Source organism: Galeopterus variegatus, unplaced genomic scaffold, assembly GCF_000696425.1.
Source record: "Galeopterus variegatus unplaced genomic scaffold, G_variegatus-3.0.2 Scaffold1946, whole genome shotgun sequence".
NCBI lineage: Eukaryota > Metazoa > Chordata > Mammalia > Dermoptera > Cynocephalidae > Galeopterus > Galeopterus variegatus.
This window is the reverse complement of record NW_007728057.1, coordinates 309,136-333,483: the sequence shown is the minus strand read 5'-3', so window position 1 is coordinate 333,483 and position 24,348 is coordinate 309,136. Positions and strand designations below refer to the sequence as shown.

At 48.5% G+C, this 24,348-nt stretch overlaps 1 protein-coding gene across 2 annotated transcripts in view; it reads left to right on the top strand.

Annotated features, from left to right (window-relative positions):
- The first annotated feature begins 82 nt into the window (after positions 1-82).
- Positions 83-24,348, top strand: part of ABCC8 (ATP-binding cassette, sub-family C (CFTR/MRP), member 8) — a 74,625-nt gene continuing 50,359 nt past the window's right edge. For both annotated transcript variants that reach the window (XM_008579710.1, XM_008579709.1), the window contains exons 1-7: positions 83-230; positions 1,526-1,667; positions 5,573-5,694; positions 10,777-10,943; positions 12,937-13,179; positions 14,067-14,255; positions 21,791-21,955. In XM_008579710.1, coding sequence (XP_008577932.1) covers positions 83-230; positions 1,526-1,667; positions 5,573-5,694; positions 10,777-10,943; positions 12,937-13,179; positions 14,067-14,255; positions 21,791-21,955 — 1,176 coding nt within the window. The remainder of the gene's footprint in view (positions 231-1,525; positions 1,668-5,572; positions 5,695-10,776; positions 10,944-12,936; positions 13,180-14,066; positions 14,256-21,790; positions 21,956-24,348) is intronic.

The window sequence follows — 24,348 nt, the reverse complement described above, 5'->3', positions numbered from 1 at the left end:
CGGCCCGGCCGGGCGGCCGAGCAGCGAGGGACAGAGACGCGGGAGGCGCGCGGAGCCAGCCGGAGCCGGAGTCCGCGCCGCCATGCCCCTGGCCTTCTGCGGCAGCGAGAACCACTCGGCCGCCTATCGGGTGGATCAGGGCGTCCTCAACAACGGCTGCTTCGTGGACGCGCTCAACGTGGTGCCGCATGTCTTCCTGCTCTTCATCACCTTCCCCATCCTCTTCATCGGTGAGCGCGCGCCCGAGCCGCGGGGGACGGGAGATGAGGCGGGGAGGGAGGAGCAGGAGGAGCAGGAGGCGCTGCGCCGCCGCACCGCTCGGCGTCCCCTTCCGGCCGCGCCACCGCCGCTCGCCTCCCTCCCCAGGCCCCTGCTCTGTGTTCCACCCGCCGGTCCCCGCACTCGCGCTCGTCTCTTCGCTCCCGGGGTGCCACCGAGCCCGCACCAAACACAGCGGACGTTCCTGGCCCAGGGATCCCCGAGTTTTGCCTCCGCAGGGAGGTCTCTGCACGCGCTGAGAAGGTCCGGGGGTCTGGCAGCACCCTCAGTGGCGCAGCGAAGGGATCGGGTCACCCCTCCCCCAAGGCACCCTTTCTGTCAACTGCAGCTGGGCCAGGCAGGAGGGCAGCTCATGTTTCGGGGGCCGGGAGGGAGGCCCCGCGAACCCCTGCGCTTCCCCAGGGCTGAGCCAGGGAGCGGTCAGTAGCTTCTGACCGTCCCGCGCTGCGCGCGTTCTGGGCATGGAGCGGCGAGAGCTAGAGACTTGGATTCCCTTCCCCCGCGACCTCACCGGGGCGGGAATCCGCGGAGCGCAACTTCTCCGGTTCTGTGCGGAGCAGTTTCGACTCGCGGATGGAGCGACCCCGGCAGACCCCAGCGCCCCCACTTGAAAGTGGTCTGAAAAGCTGGGCGCCCCTGTCCCAAAACTCGTGCGCCCCTTTTCACTCGGGCTCCCTCATCACCTTCCAAGACCTTGAGTCTCCCAGTCAAGTCATCTCTGTCAACTCATAGAGTGTCCTCTGCCTCCCCAAAACGTGTTCATTCACCTTAATTTTTTAAAAAGCAAATCTTAAAATTTATATACACCTTTGGGGAAGAAAGGAAAGAGTGTCGTGAGACAATTAAAAAGAGGAGAGTGCTGCAGAGGCGGAGTTGCTAGTTACTAACCAAGACAATTAGAAATGGGAAGGAAGCATACGCAATACATGCTCATATGTGTATCAAAAATTTAAAGAGCGGGATTTGCACTTCTGTTCTCAACCAAATGGTCTATTTATCTGATGACTCGTCACACAGGAGCTCAGCATATAAAATGGGTGCTCACGTAGGACCACGTGAGTCCAGGCTTCGTGCTTGGACGTTTAGTTCGTAGGTACCAGCCTTGGCGCCTCCCATGCACAGGTATAAAAATATGTGCTCTCCTCACCTCCACTGTAGACCCAGTGCCCAAGCCCATGCACCTGGGGCCCACGCATCCTTCTGTAGGTGGACCAGGCTTTCCACCTCTCACTGTCTCTCCCTGCAGGATGGGGCAGTCAAAGCTCCAAGGTGCACATCCACCACAGCACATGGCTCCATTTCCCTGGGCACAACCTGCGCTGGATCTTGACCTTCATGCTGCTCTTTGTCCTGGTGTGTGAGATCGCAGAGGGCATTCTGTCTGATGGGTGAGTGACAGTCTGAGACTCAGGAAAGTGGATTTGCTCCAGGGTGCTTCCTGAAAGGCCCAGGGAGACCCCAGTTCACCTGCATTCCCTGAGCCAGTTTAAATAAACCCAGCACCTCTTTACTCAGTGTTCCGGGGCAGGAGGAAGCACTAAGGCAACAGGAAGGAGGGCAGGTAGGGGTGGGGAATGACGGAGGCTGAGGCTTGGAGACCGGATTGGGGACATCTCAGGGAGGGCCTCAAACCCCAGACTGCATGTTTGGTTTGGATTTGGTCAGTAGTTTGGAACAGAAGAGAGCTGTCAGTGTAGCACTTTAGGTGAGAACTTGAGGGTGTTTACAGAACAGGTTGCAGGCAGGGAGAGGTTGGAGGTAGAAACAGCACTTAGGAGGTGACTGCAATAGATGAGAGATAACTGCAGCTGAAAATGGTGTGTCAGCAATAGGGGACAGGAGAGGAGGTAGAGCAGCCATCTCACTAAGGAAGACTCAGCAAGGCTCAGTGACTACCTGGGGGAGGGGTGGTGGTGGAAGCAAGGGACATTTGGCTTAAGTATCTAAGGCCTAGCCCCTCTGAGCTGGAATCAGACTATTCCCGGACTCCCCTCCTGCCAGCCCTGCCTGGCTCCTGCAGCTGGATAGCAGGGGGATGGGATCCCTTGTCCTCCCCCTATCCCCCCACAACCATCCTTACATCTGGCTTCAGCAGTGATCTCTGTGATAACTGCTTGCCTTGGGCAGCAGCTCCTCCTGATTATCAATGTCCCCAGACCAGCAAGAAGACCAGAGGGCATACTGCTACCTAACTAGCAGGTGACAAGTCTGCCTCCCAACCCCATCCCCAACACCCATTCCAAAGTAACACAAATGCTACAGAGGAGAGAGATACCTTGTGAGCCCTCAAACCAGAAATACTCACCAAGTTATAATTAGCAGGGGTGTCAGAGGAAAACACCCTGCCCAAGGAGAAGGTAGACCTGGGTCTTCAGCTAGCATTTCTGTTACATAGCAGCTATGGGAATTTGGGTAAGTCATCCAGGCTTTCTGGGCCTTGCTTTCTCTACCTGTGAAATGAGCATCATAGTCCCTGGCTGGTCTGCATCACGGACCATGGAGTATAACATTAGAGCACAGAGAGGGTGCAGAGCCCAGAGTGGCAGAGCCCTGGGCAGATGGTGTATTCCCAAAACATGGGAAACTAGAATGAATCAGTCCAGGGACTCCTTCCTGTTGGCTGTCAGCAGCCCCTCCTGTGTGTGGCTGCACCTGTGCCACAGCCTCTCCAGCTCAGTGCAAACAGCCATATCCTCCCTAGGGCGCAGGTCAACTCCTTAGGGCACTTGTCATCCGGTCTTTGTGGGCTCACACCCCTGGGCAGGCAAGCATGGGGGGGTGGGGGGGACATTGGAAGAAGGCAGACAGGAGGAAAAGTCACAGAGCCTGCCCTGTGGCACCCACAGTCCACCCCAGGCTAAGTTTTCAGACCTGTCTGGAAGTTTAGGGGGCAGGTGGGAATGGGGCTGGTTAAGTCAGTGGTCTTCAAACTCAAGTTTGGTTTAGGGTAGGACTCATATAGTGACTAATTAGGGCATCTTACACCCGTAAGTCTTCCTGTCTTCCTTTGAGTATTTCTCTGTGTGATGCTCTGAATTCAGAACAAACAAAGCAGAATAGGTTAGTGAGGAAGATTTTTCAAAATATGTATATAACCAGGATGTTTTCCCAGGCCACCATACACTGAATAAAACCTGTATGTAAAATTTTACCTAATTTTTTACCTAATTAAGTATATTATTCAGCAAAGCAGCTAAAACCTATTATAAGTCATGCCATCAATATTTATTCTAATTATGATTAACCCTCATCTTATTTCATCTTATAAATGTTAACATTTTACCTCCTATTGCAAAAAAAATGAATTTATTCAGACATATGATAAAACATTTTAGGTGTCCACTTAAAATGCATGAGAGGGTATAGAGTGAAAATTATTTCAAGGAATACAGAGGCAAGAGTTTTGAAGCCCCCTGGACAGGATGTCGGCTGTTTCCAGTGTTCCTGCTGGTGACTGGTTGCTCTCTGGCCTTGTCTTTCTTTCCTGTATTAGTTTGAAGTCCTTTTTCTGAGAATATCCACTAACCAAGGCTTTAAAAAGTATCAACATTTACAGTCTCACTGAACAAGAAATGTGGAGGTTGCCTTTTCTGTTTGCTTTGGTGTCTCCCTAATGTCTTCAGGAACCCAGCCTCTTCTGTCTCTCTACACTGTCCTCTGTGTGTCAGCCATATCCTCCCCATGGTCACAAGGTGGCTGCCCAGCTCCGGGTATCACTTAGCAAGGGCAAAGAGGGCACACTCCCAACATGCCTCTCCCTTATGAGGGAGATCATCCTCTGCAGACTTTCCTTTGTATCTCCTTGGCCAGAATTGGGTCACATGGTCACCCTTAGACCAGCCACCGGCAGAAGAGTATGGAATTGCACCATCCATTCCTTGGGGCTGGACACATTGCTGCTGGAGCAAACCTGTGGTTCTTTTAGCAAAGAGTGAGAGGACGATGCTATTTGGTGCAGAGCCCACACCGCCTCTACATCTGGACCCCAGTCCCACCAGACCTCTTAAGGTCACAACATGGTTCTCCTCGTGTCCCTCCTTCTCTGTTGGACTCTTACTCATCCTTCAAAGTCCAGCCTGGTGCCACCTCCTCTATGAAGCTTTCCCTGGTTGCCCACCCTGTCCTTTTTGCTCCCTCAACCTTTGTCCACCTGCAGTATCACTTCTTAGATTGCCTAGTCAGACAGTTAGCTCTGGGCATGGTGGCCTACTTCCTATGGTCAGCTTCTCGGAGGCAGGGACCTTTGGCACTCTGGATGGAAAGAGCAGCGCAGCAAGTGAGGTAAGAGCTATGGCAGGCCATCCAGGAAAGCAGCGGGTCCCAACAGGGCTGGAGCAGAAAGAGCAGGCTGGGAAGTGCTAGGAAAAGAGTCTGGAGGCCACATTGCCTGAGCCTTTGGTGCCGGGCTGAGAAGTGTGGGTTTTGCTGTCTGCAGGAGGGAACAGTGGAAGCTCATGATCAGGACCAAGTAAGGTGACCCTCCTTACCAATAGTGGGGAAGACTGAGGTCTGGGAGAAAGTTCTGGCTCCCTGTGGGTCTCATCACCAGCCCAGAGCCTTCCCACCACAGGCCTCTGTGAGTTAAGGTGAGAAGGGTATGAGCTGACATTGACTGGCCCTGCCCTCCATCCCCAGGGAGGAGACAAAAGCAGTGACCTTGGGCATGCCTTTCTATGCCTCAGTTTCCCCAATCATAAAATGGGGAGACTAAGAGTACCCACTTCATGGGTCTTTATGAAGATTAAATGAGTTAATATACATCAAGTGCTTAAAAGAGTGCCTGACACAAGGTAAATGCTCAATAAATACTGACTCTCATCTGCATTGTTATGACAACACCTGGGGAGGAATGCCAACACTGACTTATTCTGTTTGTGTTAAATGGGGCTATCACTAAGTGTGTTGTAGTATACAGGCTCCTGTACTGCTCAAGGGACCCCAAGGACAGGGACCCAGCTGTTTTCACTACCAGAGACGTTCCAGGTTCTGCAGCTTCCTCAACCAAAGCCAACTTTCTCATGCCAGGTTCTGCAAGCATAAACCCAGGGAAAGAAGACCATGAATGCTAAAACCTGAACACAGGGTACTCACAGCATCACTGTCTGGACTCCTGGGCCTCTTAGTTAATGCACATGTTTGGGGTATGGACTGGGCAGAGCTGCCAGTATATGGAGTGGCTCTGTGGATATGATCTGGAGGCCCTACTGTGTGTTGAATGCTAAGCACAAGGCCCAGGCTGCTCTATTGTGGTCCTTGGCACATCCACATTCTCTCTCTCTCCCCCCCACCTCAGGGTGACTGAATCCCGCCATCTCCACCTATATATGCCAGCCGGGATGGCGTTCATGGCTGCCGTCACCTCCGTGGTCTACTATCACAACATCGAGACCTCCAACTTCCCCAAGCTGCTGATCGGTAGGGGAGGGGGCAGGGTAGGGAGGGGGCAGGGGAGGTACCTTTATTCGTTCCCCCAGATAGTGTTTGTTGAGGACTTACTATGTGCCAGGCACTGTTCTAGGTGCTAGAGGTTCAGAAGTGAAGAAGAAAATAATCCCTGCCTTCGCGGAGCTTTCAGTCTGGTGGAGGAGACAGATGGGCAAAGAGAGTAAATAAACAAACAGACACATGGGTGGTGGTGATGATGCTGTGAAGAAAATCAAGCTGGGCAGGAGGTGGAAAGTGATGGCAATGTTGCTGTCTGCATGGGTGGTCAGGGGAGGTCTCTAACAAGACTGGCATGCAGATCTTTGGGGAAAGCATGTACCATGCAGGGGAATAGCAAGTGCAAAGGCCTTCTGGGAACAAGATGTGGGCAAAGCCAAACGAGCAAGGGGAAGAGTGGTAGGAGAGAAGGGCAGGGGCCTAGAGAGAAGCAAAGAAGAGCCCCAGGCTTTGGGCCTGAGTGCCTGCGTGAATGGTGGTACTGATAACTGATATGGCAAAGGAGCAGGAGTCGGGGTGGGGATCAAGTTTTCTATTTGAGCATGTTGAGTTTGAGAGGTTGCCAAGGCAGTGTCAAGTGGGTAGTTAGATGAACTGGCTTTCGTTGGGGGGGGTCGGGGAAGGGGATATACACTTTCAGCAGTTGTGGGCTTATAGATGGCATCTAAAGCTTAATCCTGGATAGGTCACCTGGAGGGAGAAGAGAAAGGTTCCAGGACCAGAGCCTGAGGTTGGCCAGCACTTAGAGAGACTCGGGAAGGAGTGCCTGCTTAGAGCTTCTGACACTGCATGGCTGGGTCCCAGGCAGAAACAACAGGGATGACTGCTGGTGTTTACTGAGCATGTATCGTGGGCAAGGCTCGGCGCTTGGCTCCTCATGTGCATCATCTCACGCAATTCCTGCAACCTCCCTGTTGGCACTGTTAGTATCCCTGTTTTACACATGTGGACGCTGAAACTCAGAGAGGTTAGAAATAATAACAGCAAGCCCTCATTTAGCACTTGCTGTATGCCAGACTCTGTTCTAAATGGTTTATTCCTTACAACAGCCCTATGAGGTAGGTACCATTATTATTTCCTCTTTACAGATCAGAAAACTGAGGCTCAGAGGTTAAGTGATTTGCACTTGTCGGGGCAGAGGCAGGAGTCTGGCATCCAAGCAGGCTCCTAACCATCTCTGAGACTTTGTGTTTAAAAGTGCTCAGACTGTGCCCTTGGGGCTAAGATATGTCTGCAGGTCCACCTCTGTTTTTGTTCAGTCTTCGTGTCTAAGGCCAGGGCTATACATCTGGCAGTTAGGCTGTGTTCAGATTGTGTCATTAAATCAGACTGTAATTTCTAGAAGTCACGTTCCAGACATCCAGAGTCTGGAACACTGTGTGCTAAGCCAGTGACACTGTGGTGTTGTAAGAGGGGGGAGAGGGTGTTTCCTGAGCTGATCACATATCCACCTTCCTATATAAGGTGGGATTTGAGCTCCTTCAGGATCATCCAGATGATCCCCCCACCCCAGGGGTCCGCAAGTGAGTGTGGATGGGGTCAGAGGGCAGCAGGTTGAAGCCTTCAGAGAGCCTTCCTTTCTGAAGCAGCTCCTCCTCTACAGAGAACCCCTCATTAACCACCGGGGCCTGGCTGACCATTAACCCCTGGAAACACCCTGTCTGGACATCTGGTGAATTGATTTTCCCATTTTCTGGCAAGGATGTAATGTTCTCTCTATAAAGCACAAATTACCACCCATGGATGGATTAGTCCTTTTCCAAGGAATAAGCACTAACTCCTTCCATTCCCCTTGTTGGAGTTTTGGTCCTCCTGAGAGGAGTCTCCACAGAGCCAGAAATTCTAGAACAGGGAAAAGTTGGGGGTATGCCCCTATGAGCTACAGGGATAGAGGGCAGTGGGCATTGGGAGAATATAGCCAGCTCTCTGAGGAGGCTGGTGTCTGATTGTAGGTTGGGAGTCCCACGGAAAGGTGTACCACAATAAGGTTCACATTGTCCCATAAAAGAACCGTGATCCTGGGGCCCAGATGAGGTCAAGGAAATGTCCTATGAAAGAGTCATGTTTGAGCTGAGAATTGAAGGAACTAACTAGGAGAAGGGAGAGAAGAGTGCTTCAGGCAGAAGGAACAGCACATACAAAGACCCCACGGCAGGAGAAGCAAAACACATCGGGAATTGGAAGGAAGGGAGGCTGCAGAGCAGAGAGGGGAAGGGAACTGGACCTGGAAGGATGCAGCGGCAGGTGGGGCCTCCCCAGGCGGGGCCTTACAGGCCACACCACAAGCATTGGTCTTTATCCCAGAAACAATGGGAAGTCGGGTGTTTGTTGTGGTAATGCATGCATAACATAACATTTATCATCTTAGCCATTTTTGAGTGTGCAGTTCTGTGGCAGTAAGCGCGTTCACATTGCTGTGCAACCATCACCACCATCCATCTGCAGTACTTTCTCATCTTCCCAGACTGACGCTGTGTACCTATTAAACAACAATTCCCTGTTCCTTCCTCCCCGCAGAACCCTGGCAGCCACTGTTCTACTTCTGTCTCTATGAATCTGACTACTCTAAGTACCTCATCTAAGTGGAATCCTACACTATTTGTCCTTTTGCGACTGGCTTATTTCACTTAGTATAAGTCCTTATTTCATCCATGTTGTAGCACATGTTGGAATTTCCTTCCTTTTTAAGGCTGAGTAATATTCCATTGTATGGATATACCACATTTTGTTTATCCATTCATCCGTCAATGGACATTTGGGTTGCTTCCATCTATTGACTGTTGTGAGTAGTGCTGCTAGGAACATGCATGCAGTGGGGGCTTTTAAACATAATCATATTTATGGCTTTATGGGGCCAAGTTGGAGGAGGGTGAGGGGAAGTGGGGGAACCAATGAGAAGGTTCTTAAGGTGGTCCTGGGAAGCCATGGTGATGGCCTGGACTGGGGATGCAGAGAAGTGGATGGGCTTATAAGTGGTAAAATAGACAAAATTTGGCTATGGGAGGGGTGTGGGGCTGTGGGAGAAAAAGTGAGGGAGGAGGAGGAAGATGGGAATTCAGAGCTTAGAACTCACCAGCAACCTGGTATCATACCTCTTTCTTGCCCCATTTTCCCTCTTCTCTCCATCAAGCATTAAGCCTTTGCTGGATGCTGCTGTGTCCGGCAGCAGGCTGAGGGCTCCGCACTGCAGAATAGGGCTGTGGAAATAACCCCCAGGCTTAGTCCTGGGCCCACCACTAACTCCCTTTGTGGACTCGCTCAAGACACTCAGGCTCTCTGAACCTCAGTTTCCCCATCTAGACAGGAATAGTAAGTCCCTGCCTAAGACACAGGGTTATTATGAAGATTAAATCAGACCAAATCTGTTAAGTGTTAGGGGCAAGACCAATGTGAAGCATATTTTCAAGTCCCCAGTAGGCAGCCCTCACTAAGGGCTAAAGAGGTTCTGATGTCTGAGATAGCATCTATCTGGGAGGCTATAGTCATGGAGGCAGGGGGATAGCCTTCAGCTGTAGGATTCCTTATGACCTGGAGACCAGACGGAGCTGGGTCCCAGTCCTGAGGGCTGTGACTGGAAAGCAGACACTTCTGCCCCACTACCCTAATGCCCTCACCCAGGAGGGAGATGGCATTACTCCCCCCGGGCAAGCTCAGCCCATGCCATAGGGGGGTACCCAACATCTCAACCTGCCACCCAGCCCAGAGCCAAGCTGTGCAGACCCCAGCTTTTGTCCCCAAGAGATTCTCTGGCAGCCGTGTCCAGGCACACCTAGGGATGGAGGGCAGGGTGAATGTATTCTTCCCTCATGTGGGTCCTCTAGAGAGGAGTTCTGGGGAATGAGGCCAATCTCATCTGTCTGTGGCTCTATACATGAGGAGGGAAGGAGCTGCCAGTGCTCAATCGCCCCCAAAGGGGGACTAAACTAGTTGCTGCTGGTTTCTGTGGCTGCAGGCTGACAGTGGTTTATTGGCAGATTGCAGGGAGGGGTGGGAATTTAAGATAGAATCCTCTGATAGCTTCTGAGGCATACCTGCCCCAGGTTTGAAATCCAGAGATAATAAAAATATTAACAGCTGATGTCCAAAGAGCACCCACTGCATGCTAGGCTCACCACGCTAAATGCTTTCCATACATTGCTCACAACAGCCTTTGAGATTGTACTATTATTAGACCCATTTAATGGATGAAGAAACTGAGGTCTAGATGAGTTAAATGACTTATCCAAGGTCACAAAGCTATTATGTCACAGGATCATAGCCCAGGTGGGCCCCACCTCTAACCACTATACTACTCTGCCTCACAGGACTGTGTCCTCTAGGCTCCCTGAGGAGTATCATCATGCCATGGTGGGCTCTGAACTGTTAGGACAGAGATGTAGGCCCTCCTTTCTTTCTGTCACTCTCTGGAAGGTACCTTGAGCAGGTCACCTGGGCCTCTTCTCTAGGGCTTCTGTTCCTTGTCTGTAAAATGAAAGGGTTGGATTGAATGACCTTTAAGATCTCCCCAGCTTGGGAATGCCACAAGGAAGTCATTACAGAATGAAGCTTACATGCATGGGCTCTGTTGTTAGGCTAGCCCAGCTCGGCCACTTAATGGCTGTGTGACCTTGGATCAGTTACCTAACCTTTCTGAGCCTCAATTCCTTTGTCTGACAGATTGGGGGTGAAGGCAGCACTTCTCACAAGGTTATTGTAAGGAGTAAATGAGCTGATGTGTCAAAAGTGCTTACTTGGCACAGTGCCTGTAACTCAGTTAAATTCAAGAAATAATTTTCCTATTGTGATTATTACTTATCATTAAGGGATGTTTATCTGACCAGTTTGACTTATGAGATTATGGGTGTTTTTGAACATGCCTATCACGAATGTTATCACGTATGTGCACATCAGTATATTCACACATGCACATCTCCTTACTCAGAAATGTGCACACACCTCCCGCCTCCCTGACACACTCGTTCTCTCCTCCTCTCCACACACTTGCACACACCTGACTGCACACACACGTCAATGTGCACACGCATCCCCCCCTGCTCTCCCATTTCTCCTCGGCAGCCCTTCTAGCCTACTGGACCCTGGCCTTCATCACCAAGACCATCAAGTTCGTCAAGTTCTATGACCACGCCATCGGCTTCTCGCAGCTGCGCTTCTGCCTCACAGGGCTGCTGGTCATCCTCTACGGGATGCTGCTCCTCGTGGAGCTTAACGTCATCAGGGTGAGGGTAAGTGGGCCACCCGCAACCCACCTGGGCCACGGCGGGCAGGGCGTGGGCGTCCTTGCCATTGTCCTTCCCCTGGATGTGGTCCCCCCCCCCCCCCCCCCCCCCCCCGGGGCCCCGGGGGGCGGGGGCGGGGGGCCCTTCCATTTTCCTTCCCCCGGGTTGTGGCCCCCCCCCCCCCGCTTCTCAGCCAAGCCCGAGAAGGAGCCAGCTTCTTTAACCTGCCCCCAGAAAGGGGAGTGGAGGCCAGTGGGAGAAGTTTCAGGAGAGACATTCCATCCGGCCCAGCTGCCTCCCACTGCAGGCTCCCAGACAGGGAGGAGGTGGTAGGATGTGTTAGCCAAGGTTTGCTCCCACAGAGAGGAAGAGAAAGCTTCAGGTACTGGCTTCTCCCCATTTCTTTTTGGGGAGAGGGGGACTTGTTTGTGCTTTAATGCGTTTGTACAGTCAGACATGTACATGAATGACACTCGTGTCTTTTGTTTTGTTTTGTTATCCTGTTCGTTTGCCCCCTTCCCTCTCTCTTCCCCGCCCCTTGCCCCCCACCTTCCCTGGTAACCAGATCAACAACCTAGTTTGTCCTTCCATATTGTGTTTTCATTAGTATAGTATCATACACATTTATCTAAACAAATATCTATTCAGGTTTTTTTTTTCCTCAACACATGTAAATATATGGGGGTTTTTCCCTCTCAATATTTGTTTTATAAAAATGGGATCATCTTGTACATTATTTTCTGCATCGTGCTTTTCTCACTCAATGAGTATCTCTTAGGATATGGTATGGCTAATTCAGTTGTCTTTTTTTTTTTTTTTTTTTTTTTTTTTTTTTTTTTTTTTTTCCGCTGTTTTTTTCCCTGTCCGGCAACGGATCGCAACCCTCAGTGTTGCCCCCGTACCGGACCGGGGACCGGCAACAGGATCGCAACCCTCGGTGCCGCCCCGGCGCCTCGCCCAGCCAGTGAGCGGGAACCGGTCTGTATGTGGGATCCGAACCCTCGGGCGGGAGCACCGCCGCGCTTCCCACGCGGCGCACTATCCAGTGCGCCACCGGGCCGGCCCTAATTCAGTTGTCTTAATGGCTACGTAATATTCCATCATATGGATGAGCCATAATTTATTTAGCTATTACCCTATCGATGGGCATTAACTTTGCTGCCAAGTTCTTGCCTTCACAAATAACTAGGTATTGAACATACTTATATCTTTATGTATTGCTGCTTTTATTTCCATGGGAGAGAGTCCAAGGGGTGGAGTTGCTGGGTCAAAGGTATTTAAAATCTGTGTGTTTTGAATCTTAATTGATGTTGCAGATCGCCTTCTAGAAAGGCTGTAATCTACCAGCAATGAATGAGAAAACCGTTCCCCCACCTTCCAGCCAGTGATGGGGTTAAAGCTCTTTCTAATTTGGGCCAGTCTGAAGAGTGTGAAGTGCTACTTTATCCTGCATTTCTCTGACTCCTCTGCGTTTAGTTGGTGATCCGCAGGCTACAAAGCCGCTTACATTCCCCCCCTCAACTGACCCTTACAGCAACCCTGTCATGCAAGTACCACCTCCTTTATAAATGACGAAACATTTTATATGAGGCTTGTCCAAAAACACCTTGCTAGTGAGTGGAGAAGACAGGGTTCAAACCCAGGTCTGCGTGACTTCAAGTTCAGTAAACTGTACATGAAACATGGTGGTACCCTTAGATCTGTGGAGAAGAGGGTATATGGGGGACTCCTGCTCCTCCCCAAGCTAACTTAAACCCAACCCAACCCAGCCAGGGGGATTCAGAGTCAACCTCAGTGAATAGTTACAAAGTCAGGAGGCCCTGGCATTGGTGGCCAAGAGGTGTTGAGGATCCTTTTCCTGGGAATAATTATAGGCAAAAGAGATGGCCCCATCTGTTAGAGATCAACAGATGTCACAACCCCATATCCCTGCTGGGGCAAAGAGGGGAGTGGGGAGAAGTTGCACTTACCCATTCCCCACGGCCCATGTGCCCCACAGAGATACATCTTCTTCAAGACACCGAGGGAGGTGAAGCCCCCTGAAGACCTGCAGGACCTGGGAGTGCGCTTCCTGCAGCCCTTCGTGAACCTGCTGTCCAAGGGCACCTACTGGTGGATGAACGCCTTCATCAAGACTGCACACAAGAAGCCCATCGACCTGCGAGCCATTGGGAAGCTGCCCATCGCCATGAGGGCTCTCACCAACTACCGGCGGCTCTGCGAGGCCTGCGATACCCAGGCGGTCAGTGGGGACATGGCCACACCATCCATTCCCTGCCCTCCGGTTTACCGTCACAGACCAGGACCTCAAAACCCTGGTGGGACAAGCAGGGAAACTGAGTGAAGGGAAGAGTTTTGTCCTAAGTCACACAGTGAACCAGGGACAAGTCCAGGTCTGCAGATTCATAGGACAGTCATAGTTGAAATGGCCCTTACAGTTTAGGTCATCTGGTCCAACATCCTCATAGTCCAGATGGAGAAACTGAGGCCCTGAGAAGGGAAGTGACTCCACTGGACTTCCCCCTGCCCCGTGCTCTTTTTTCTGAAGTTCGATGACTGTAAAAGTGGGAATTTTCACCTGTTTTTGAAGGCGGGAGTGTTAGTGGCCTGATCCTTACAATAACTGTGAGTTGGACCAGGCAGGGATCTCCCCATATTACTGAGGAGGAAACTGAGGCCCTGAGAAAGGCTGTGACCTGTCCAGAGCTGGGCCAGAGCTGGGAGGTGACAGAGCCAGTCTCCTAACTCCCAGTCCAGTGCTCTTTCACTGTCTCTGCTCTAGCACCTGGGTAGACACTGAGGCAGACATGGTGGCAGGTAGAAATGAGTAAGTGTGTCACACAGTGCCTCCTCGTTATGGTGCTGTGCTCATCACACAGTCCCGACCAGCTGTGTGACCTTGATAACCTCTCTGCCTCAGTTCCCCATCTAGACCATGTTGGTGTTGATAGGGCCCACCCGACCGTGAACTTGGTGATTCCATGATTTCTTCCTGGAGTTCACTGTTGGCAGAGGACATGGCCACTGGGTTTCCCCAGGCAGCAGGAGCCAGGGGCATCCTGGGAGGCTGGGCCCTGCCATGAATGAACCCTCGGCCCCTCTGACCTGGCCATGGGTCTCTCTGGGCAGCGGAAGAACATGCAGAGCACGCAGGGTGCCCGGGCCATCTGGCGGGCACTTGGCCATGCCTTTGGAAGACGCCTAGTCCTCAGCAGCACTTTCCGCATCTTGGCCGACCTGCTGGGCTTTGCTGGGCCACTGTGCATCTTCGGGATTGTGGACCACCTTGGGAAGGAGAACCACGTCTTCCAGCCCAAGGTAGGCTGCCCTAGGGGTAAGGCAGGACACCCTCTGAAGGTTTTCAGTTGTGCATGAGAGTGCAATGTGCATGAGCTGAGGCCACACTGGTGTGGCTCTTTACACATGCACAGAGCCCTCGGCAATATCCCCCTCCAGAGGTGCCTCTGCATCTGATCAACAGAGATGTCTGAGAGCTTATGCCCCAGGAGTTTTGTGATGCCCCACTCTCCTCTCCACACCATCACCACCGGAATGCCTCTTCCAGTTGTAACATCATTCAGAAAGTTGCAGGAAGTGCATTTGTTTGCCCAGTGTCTAGAGCGTCTACAATTTGCTAGATCTGTTGGGTCTGAGTTCATGTCATCTTAGTAGACTCTAAAGAGGTTTTCCGGGATCTGTCTTCTTCCTAGCACTCGAGGTTCTGCAGGGGCATGGGGGCTGCTGTTAGGGGAGTGGGAAGCCTCAAGATGGTAAGGCTTTGTCTCTCTTCACCCCAGATTTCATTCAAAGCTGCCCTAGCTTTATTCATATATTGGACTTACCCATTAAAATTTTTTTAATTTTTAAAAATTTTTTATTGGTTGTAAATATTCATGAAATACAAAGCTGATTGTCACTCCTCATGCCCAAGATGTGAAAGCCAGATCCATACTGGCAGCATGCTCATTACCACAAATTGAGATTGTACCCCGTGTCCCCCACCCAATTATCCCCAACCTCCCTCCTCCTCCCCCTCCTCCTTTCCCCCACTCCACTATGTATCCCTAGGTATGTTCTCTGCCTCTGCAAGTCCAACACATCACTGTGGTCTTTCTTTCCTTCCTTCTTTCTCTCTTAGCTCCCACTTATGAGTGAGCACATGCGGTATTTATCCCTCTGTGCTTTGCTTATTTCACTCAACATAAGTTTCTCCAGGTTCATCCATGTTGTTGCAAATGGGAGAATTTCATTCTTTTTTATGGCAGAGTAGTATTCCATGGTGTATATTTACCACAGTTTCCTTATCCAATCATCCATCAATAGACATTTAGGTTGGTTCCATATCTTGGCTATTGTAAATAGAGCTGTGATGAACATGGAAGTGCAGGTATCCCTTCAACATGATGATTTCCATTCCTCTGGATATATACCCAGAAGTGGGATTGCTGGATAGTGTGGAAGATCTATCCGTAGTTGTCTGAGAAACCTCCATACTGTTTTCCATAGTGGTTGTACTAATTTACAGTCCCACCAACAGTGCAGGAGCGTTCCCTTTTCTCCACACCCTCGCCAGCATTTGTTATTCTCCATCTTTTTTATTATAGCCAGTCTAACTGGGGCCCATTAAAATTTTTAAAAAAGGATTCCCTCTTACCAGGCAGCCAACAACAATAACAACAAAAGGGTTCCATGGCTTAAAAATACTTGAAGCTCATTGGACTAGAAGATATTCAGTTCTAAAGATGCTACAAACTGAAATTTGTTGGACAAAAGAGACAGAAAACCTTTTCTGGGGGGGTTATTTTCCCTGCTTGGGGTAATAGCATCCACTTCGGGGATTGAGGGATACTTCATTTTTTTGTCTGTTTCTTTGTAGCCACTTAGGTTTAGATGGCCACAAGATGGAAAACTTTTCGCCCCTAGTAAGTCTCAAAGTTTTATTTTCTCAGTCATCATAACATTTTAACAGATAGTCCAAAAACAATGCACAGAATAAGTAATTGGGGATCTTAATCATTTATGACACCCTTTGTGTAATGTTAATTCCTCTCATGACCTCTAAAATCGCAGATAGCACTTAATCCTCAGAGGGTTTATATTAATTTTTCTGGAGATATAATTAGTCAGCTGAGCACTTTTGGTCAGGAATATGAGATACACCAGGTCTCTTTATCTGATTTATTCAACAAACGTTTACCAAATCCTACTGTGTGCCAGACCTGGGTTGGGCTGTGGAAATGTGAGGGCACTGGTTATGACAAGATCTATTAACAATAATAATAGCCATTTATTGATCACTTAATATGTACAGGCTATGTGCAGGAGTTATCCATGTTTTATCTCATTTAATCCTGAGAACAACCCTTTGGGGTGAGTATTTTTTTTGTAATAGCTTTATTGTGATGTAATTCACATACCATACAATTCATGAGATAGGTATTCTTTTTCCCATTTTACAGATGAGAAACTTGAGGGTCAGAAAGGTTAAGTAACTTTCCCCAGGGTTTCTCAGTTACTTAATAACAGAGTCAGGATTTGAGTCCAAGTCTCTTTCACTCCATAGTCTGGGCACTTACAACTGTGATGCTAAATTGACTGTTATCATCAGGCCTTCACCTCTGGCTCTGAGGATTGTGAAATCCAATGGGGAAGAGAAAAATCTGAATAAGACATTTTTATACAGTGTTTTACATATGACTGTTAGGAGGTATATACAGGGAAACATGGGAAGAGGGAGTGACTGACTCAGCTCATGGACGTGAGCTGTCGTGGACAGCTTCATAGAGGAGGGGGTATTTGAATGGGGCCTTGACGAATGCATGGGAGTTGGCCAGGCTGAGATGGGCAGATTTCTTGTTCTAGCAAGAATGTGAGGAGTTTTTTTGCTTATCTATACTTCGATGGCTTGAGAGGCCTTCTCTGGCTTTTGAGCCTTTTGGCTTTTTTTGACCCAGAAGAAGAGAGGGGAAGTGACTGCTTCTCTTATCCACAGGAGTGTCACTTCCAGCTTTAGTCTAACCATAGGCAACCCCAGAGTACTCTACATTGACAACCCTGCAGCAACATGGAGGCAGGTGTTAATATTAGGGGGAAATGACACAGGCCAGAACCCCTGGAGGAGAGAGCTCTGAGGCAGGCTGCACCAGAGAGATGGCGAGAACAACACATAGCATTTTAGTTCATCCGAATGTTAACTTTGCCATCTTTCTTCTCTTTTCTATACACAAACCTGGGATTTATTGCTTTCATTGGAATGCTCTTGTCCCAGTTACTTATCAGCACACAAATCCCTGAGACAGATGGCTCTGCCTCAGTGGCAGCAGGCCTTATCAGATCGAGTATTTGTTCCCGGCAGCCCAAATACAATTAGCAAATTTCCAACATAGAAACGAGAGTTGAAAGTAAATATAATCTCCAGTGTCCGCAACAAAGAATTCTCAATCATGTGGTTGCCTGGGATATGCCTTAATTTTTATTTGGGCTTCTGAGCCCAGAAGATAGGGGAAAGGGGTCATTTACTGAGGTCATTTGGCTCGCCTCCCTGCCTCCCAGCAGTCCTAATCTAGAGAGCTGGGCACTGTTCTGGTCTTTATGAAACGACAGAGAAGGAAGCTCCCTAGCTACGTGTTGCAATGATAACAACCTTCTGGGTGAGGAAGCCCTTCCTTCTGTCCTGCCGCGGTCTGCACAGCCGGGCACCCGCTGTTCACTCATTATCAGCGGCTGCCCTGTCCCCTCTTCTCTTCCAGGACATGCACGGTTGGCAAGAAACATGTTGCCCTGAAACATGTTTCCCTTGGCATCCGCGAGGATGAACATTTCTGATTTCTTCTTTTGTTACTGGAAGTGTCTATGACCTGGTAGATCTTTGAGGCTCTTGTCCCCCCCACCACCACTTCCCAGGGAAAGCTGGGACCAGGCTGGGCTCTGCCCGTGCTCTATCTATTTCCAGCTTCCTCTCCTGCCCAACCCCCACTCCCAATCTGTCTCCTGCCTGCCGGGATGCCACTGATCCAGCTGGAGGTTGAGGGAATTGGATTCATAAAGAACTACTGCTGTCTGAAACCTGCCAGCACTGCTCTGGGCTATCAGCTGAGCCAGAGAAAGAAAGATCAGTCTGGGTTTGATTTAAGGGCCAAAGCTTCGAACAACTCTAAACCTCAGTGGGAAAACGTGTAGGTTTGTGAGTTTGTATGTGTTTGTTGCTGACTGAGTTCCGGGAATTCCTATGATTCTATGTGTCCTTGTGTTTATCCCTGTGTCCTGGTGTGTCATTTTCTGTGCATGTGTATTCCCATTTGGGTGGCCATATTTGTGACTATCACTATGGGTGACTTAGTGAACTTAAATGCATTGGTGTTTCTGTGACTTTGTGGTATCAGTGTGTGGGTTGGCCTCTTCATGACAAGGTTCATGCAGCTGCTCTGACCTGGAGTGCCTGCCTTCCCTTCACTAACTCCTTCTCAGCCACCAAGACTCTGTTCAAATGTCACCTCCTCCAGGAAGCCTTCCCCTGGTTGAATGAGATGCCTCTCCACTGTACTCCCATAACATCCTAGAAAGCACCCCTTGTCTCTTTCCCTGACTTGACTGTGAGTCCCCCAAGACAGAAACTGTATTGTCTGACCTCTATGTGCCTCGCACCCAGCTCCCTGCCTGACACCCAGGAGGTACAAGGAAAACTATTCTGCTATGAATAATGTTGATAGAAGTTACTGTATATTGAGTGCTCATGGTTACTAAATATCTTTACATGTGTTGTTACATTGAATCCTCACAACAACCCTCTAAGTAGAAATCCTTAATAGCTTCATTTTACAGGTGAGGAAACTGGGCTCAGAGAGGTTGAGGAACTTTCCTAAGGACACAATGGCTACCATATGATGTGTCAAGATTTGAATCACATATGGCTAACCTCTAAGTCTAGGCTCTTCACTATCAAAATGGGAAGAAAGAACCCAAGTGATCTCCTCTCCTTTAAGCTCCAGAGAACAAAAGAAGGGGACTTTCCCAGTCACAACTCTATCCATGCAGGGACAATAGGAGTCAGAACTATACAGTCAGGAGTCCTGGGCTCCAGCACTACTTTGCAACTAACTCTCTGCAACTTTGCTCCTCAGCAGTCACTTACATTCTGTAGCCCTCAACTGAAAACCATAGAAAGTACATGGGGCATGAAGGTTATATATGCTGATTAATTTTAAAACATATTTATTGAGCACTACTGGGGAAATCCCTGAAAACAACCACAATTTCTTCCCTGAGAGCTTGTGGAAATGTATGACTAGGGCATATGATCTTCCAAAGCGTTTATCTTCCACCAAATGTCAAGTTGTAGATCCTTGGCCCTTCTCTCCTGCCGTGGTGCCTTCAGGGTGCTGGCCAGTGCCCTTGCACGCATTCCAAGTTTCCTAGGGCCCTCTTCTCACTAGATTTCACCAGGCCCTGCCTTCCTCGGGCAGCACCCCAGGCATCTTGACTAGTCTGGTACCCACTTCTTAGTCAAAACTAGATTCCAGATTCCATTCCTTTTAAACTATCTCTTTGAAGAGAGATCTAATAATGACCTAATGACATTTACCTGCAGAGAGATTTTCATTTTAGCAGGTCACAAAATACTCGATCCAAAGAAATATAGTTTTCTGACCCTAGGGTATGTGTGTTGGGGAGGAAGCAAGGGGTCAACGTTTTGACTTTAGAGCTAAAAAAGATAATTCGTTACTTTGTTTAAAATGTGCAAATATTGATGAATTCATTTATCAAGTACCACCCATAGTCTAGCCAACGAATGCGATTAGTTGATTTTTGAAGCCCTTTTCTGCAGCCTGTGTGTTTTCTGATCACTATAGCACAACATGTGGCATTCCATGCTACTTGAGCACTTTCATGGTGACTGGTGGTCTCAGGTGCACAGTGTTCCCATAAGTATCTTAATGTACCCAATCATTCCCTGAGATTGGACATTTCCATGAGTTTTTGCACTCTCCCTCTGTTCTAACTCAGAAATAAACATCTTTGCACATACAGCCATTTCCTTGTGTTAAATTATTTCCTTTGGGACAAATTCCCAAGATGTGTTTTGCTGCTTTAAAATAATGGACTCCATTCTTCAGAGCTGGGTCTCTGCAGAGGTGGATCAGGAGAATCCCAGGCATGTTAAACAGAACCAAATTTTCCTAAGCCCACATGCCTATATTTTTGACCTAGAGCCAGCCACGTGGGCATGCTTCCATCCCCCACAAGTCCCAAGCCTGTAACTGACTAAAGTATACCCAAAGTCAAGGGGCTGGATGAGGCCCAGGCAGTGGGTCTGGGCTAGTGTTTTGGAATCACTCAGGTTCATGTCCATGTGTTATTCCCTTGCCAGCATGTGGCCTTGGGCCAGCCAGTTAAGCATACTGAAATTCTATTTCCTCCCGTGTGAAAGAGGGCCAGTGACAGTACCCTTCTCGTTAGGTATTGTTCGGATGGCGTGCTCCTCCTGATAAATACTGTCTCCTGTGTCTTCCTCCCCTGTAAGGTCAGGTCTGTCCCCTGAAGCCTAATCTCAAGGTCCCTTGTGCCGTGTGCAGCTCTCAAGCAGCAAATGCCACACGTGTTTGGTGTTAGCCACCTTCTACCTCCTCCTCCTGCTCCCCTCTGCTACAGAGGTAAATGGGACAGGGAATCTGGGGCTCCAGCCCTCAGTGGGCCTTCCTCTCAGAGTCCTTCATGTATCCCTCAGTGGTTGCCCTGTGTCTTTTTCCTGCTGTCCCCAGCAGAGGAGAAATTGCTGTCCCACAAGCAAGGGAGAGACTGTTGTAAGAGAACTAGGCAGTTCCAGGGAGCAGTGAGGGCTGGTTCAGAGTCTCTGTTAAACCACAAAGTGAAGTCTTTTCTACCATCCCAGATCCAGGAATTTCTGATTCTAGGAGGAGGTCCCACTGAGAGCCTTGCCCCGTCAGCCTGATCCTGGTCATGGACATGCCCTTGGGCTCCTCTCGTCACTTTGTTCCCATCACTGTCTATCCTGCAGCAGCTCCCACACCCGTCCAAGTAGCATGCAGAGTTCAGGGCAGAGCCTCAGGAAGGGGAGAGCTCTGTCTTCATAGAAATATTGATGTGGCTCTGCTGGGGAGCGATGGACTTACCAAGATCAAAGATTTCCTGGGAGCTATTGATGCTGAATTTGGAAACACATGCCTCTCTTCCATGGTATCTTTAGCAACAAAGTCAAAATGTTTGTTTTTCTTCACTGGTTATCAACTGAGATCTTACTGGAAGTGCAACAAGAAAACATTAAATATAAAAAGAGGTTCTGCAAGCCCACGAGGCTGGGGGCTTGGGTTTACGATCTTTTTAGTCTATTGTAAGTGATGAGTTCTCATCTCTCTCCTGGGAGTGCCACAATGCCGTATTTTCCACTGGTCTTTTCTGCTCAGAAATCACTGCAGAGCAGGCTGCTGGCGGGTACAGGACAAGGCCTCTACTGATTCTGTTTCTGTAACAGAGAACACACATTGCGAGATTTACTGTAGCAGTTCTGGTTTTGGCTGCCCCATGATTTGCTCTATTTTTTCTTGTTCCAGAGTGAGCTCCCCTGGGCCTGCTGGCCACAGTACTGAGAGTCACATTTATGGGCCCCATTCTGTTCCTCTAAGTGGGAAGATGAAGAGAGGGTAGAGGCAACCCTCCCTGTAGTTAGAAGAAGTTGACTTGGATTTATTAGTCTAGTTTTTCACTCATAGGCAATTGTACAAGGCTTCACAAGCATGGAGGGTGCTGGAATGATCATGGCCATTGTGGCACAGTGGTATATACTGACAGTGGCCATATGCTGGCAGTGACACCCTCTGAACTTCTCTTTCCAACAGACACAATTTCTCGGGGTTTACTTTGTCTCATCCCAAGAATTCCTTGCTAATGCCTACGTCCTAGCCGTGCTTCTGTTCCTTGCCCTTCTACTGCAAAGGACATTTCTGCAGGCATCCTACTATGTCGCCATCGAAACCGGAATTAACTTGAGAGGAGCAATACAGGTACTTGAATGACTTTTTTTTCACTTTACAATAAGAACCGCATTATTCATCCTCATGGACACTCAAAAATAACTCTGCTTGAATTTATTTATTGTTTTAACAGTGCTTTGAAACAATAACTATTGCCAAAGCAGTGTGGGATAGTGGCAAGTGCCTTGGGTGGACTTGAGAAATGTAGTGGTTCTAGCTCAGGTTCTGCCTTGGACTGGATCTGAGATGTCCAGCGCTCAGCCCTTGGGCCTCGTCAGCCTTGAAAGTGGCAGGCATCACCAGCAGATCACAGCACTCTTTCTTGCTGAGTGCATATGCAACCTCAGAATCCTTCTCTATATACTGCTGCAGAGTTCTGCTACCAGACAGTCTACTTTGGGTGCAAAAAAGAAAAGAAAAAGAAATGTGTTTGACATACCACCTCTATATAGCCTTTAACATCCGTTTGAGCTCTTAAATCTTGGGTCATTAATGAAAGAGACTTTTCTGGTCTGATTGGTCACTTGGGTCCAGGCTCTTGGTCCTGCCTTCTGTGGCATCCTTCTTAGAGTCGGTTGGAAGGATGATCAAAGTCAGGGAGGATTCAGGGCCCCTTTGGAGAAGGTGGTGATGAGAGTTGTCCAAGCCCCAGTGTTTTCATTAGAATTTCAATTCAGCTATTGGAATAGGGAGATCCTGTATGAGAATAGTTCAAATAGGATAGAAGTTTGTTGATTTTTCAGAATCAAGGCTGGTGTAGCAGCTAAGTGATCATCAGAGACCTGGGGTCCTTCTATAATGTTCCTGTGCCAGTCTTCTTAAGTGACTTTTGTCTCATGTCCAAGATGGCTATTGAAACTGCCACTGTCATGTCTACATTTAAACCATCAAGAAGAAAGAAGTGACAAGAAGAGGGAATGCCACTTCCTTTTAAAAATGAGTGCCACTTCCTTTTAAAATCATAAGGCAGAAGTTGCACTACATAACTTCAGGAGGCACCATTCAGATGGGCTATACCAAGACAGCCAGAGTTCAGATCTTGACACTGTTCCCAGCCAAGGCTATATGGTACTTCTCTCAGTCTCTTTTCTGCAAAGCCTCTGATCCTGGCTCTCATCCCATTGGTGAGAAATTGGCCAGATGACCATCCTAGAGAGGCTAGAAAGTATGGTCTTTTTTTTTTTTTTTTTTTTTTTTTTAGAAAAAAGAAAAGTTTTATTGACATTTTTGAAGATAATACAATTTCAATACTACAATTGAGGTTGTTCATAGTAAAGCAGGGAGCTTTATGTTACCATCTTGAATTATCCCCCACAATTCAATTTTTTAAATTTAATTTCATTTTATCAATATGCAATGTAGTTGATTTTCATGTCCCTTTACCAAATCCTCTCTCCCCCCTCCCTCTTCCCGCTCCATCAACATCACATCTGTTCACTTGTCTTAATAAGTTCAAGGAATTGTGATTGTTGTGTCTTCTTCCACACACCGTCCCCGTTTGTTTTTGTATTTATTTATTTTTAGCTCCCACAAAGAAGTGAGAACATGTGGTATTTCTCTTTCTGTGCCTGACTTATTTCACTTAATATAATTTTTTCTAAGTCCATCCATGTTGCTGCAAATGGTAGTATTTCATTCGTTTTTATAGCAGAGTAGTATTCCGTTGTGTAGATGTACCACATTTTCCGTATCCACTCATCTGATGATGAACATTTGGGCTGGTTCCAACTCTTTGCTATTGTAAAGAGTGCTGCAATAAACATTGGGGAACAGGTATCCCTTTGACATGATGATTTCCATTCCTCTGGGTATATTCCTAGCACTGGAATAGCTGGGTCATATGGTAGATCTATCTGTAATTGTTTGACAAACCTCCAAACCATTTTCCATAAAGGCTACACCATTTTGCAGTCCCACCAACAGTGTAGGAGGGTTCCTTTTTCTCCACAACCTCAACAGCACTTGTCATTCTCAGTCTCTTGAATATTAGCCATCTTAACTGGAGTGAGATGGTATCTCAGTGTGGTTTTCATTTGCATTTCCCGAATGCTGAGTGATGTTGAGCATTTTTTTCATGTGTCTATTGGCCACTCGCACATCTTCCTTTGAGAAATGCCTGTGCAGCTCCTTTGCCCATTTTTTAATTGGGTTACTTGTTTTATTGCTGTAAAGTTGTTTGAGTTCCTTGTATATTCTGGATACTAATCCTTTGTCAGACGTATATTCTGCAAATATTTTCTCCCATGCTTTTGCTTGTCTTTTAACTGTTACCATTTTCCATAGAGGCTGCACCATTTTGCAGTCCCACCAACAATGTAGGAGGGTTCCTTTCTCTCCACAACCTCGTCAGCATTTATCATTCACAGTCTTTTGTATATTAGCCATCCTAACTGGAGTGAGATGGTATCTCAGTGTGGTTTTGA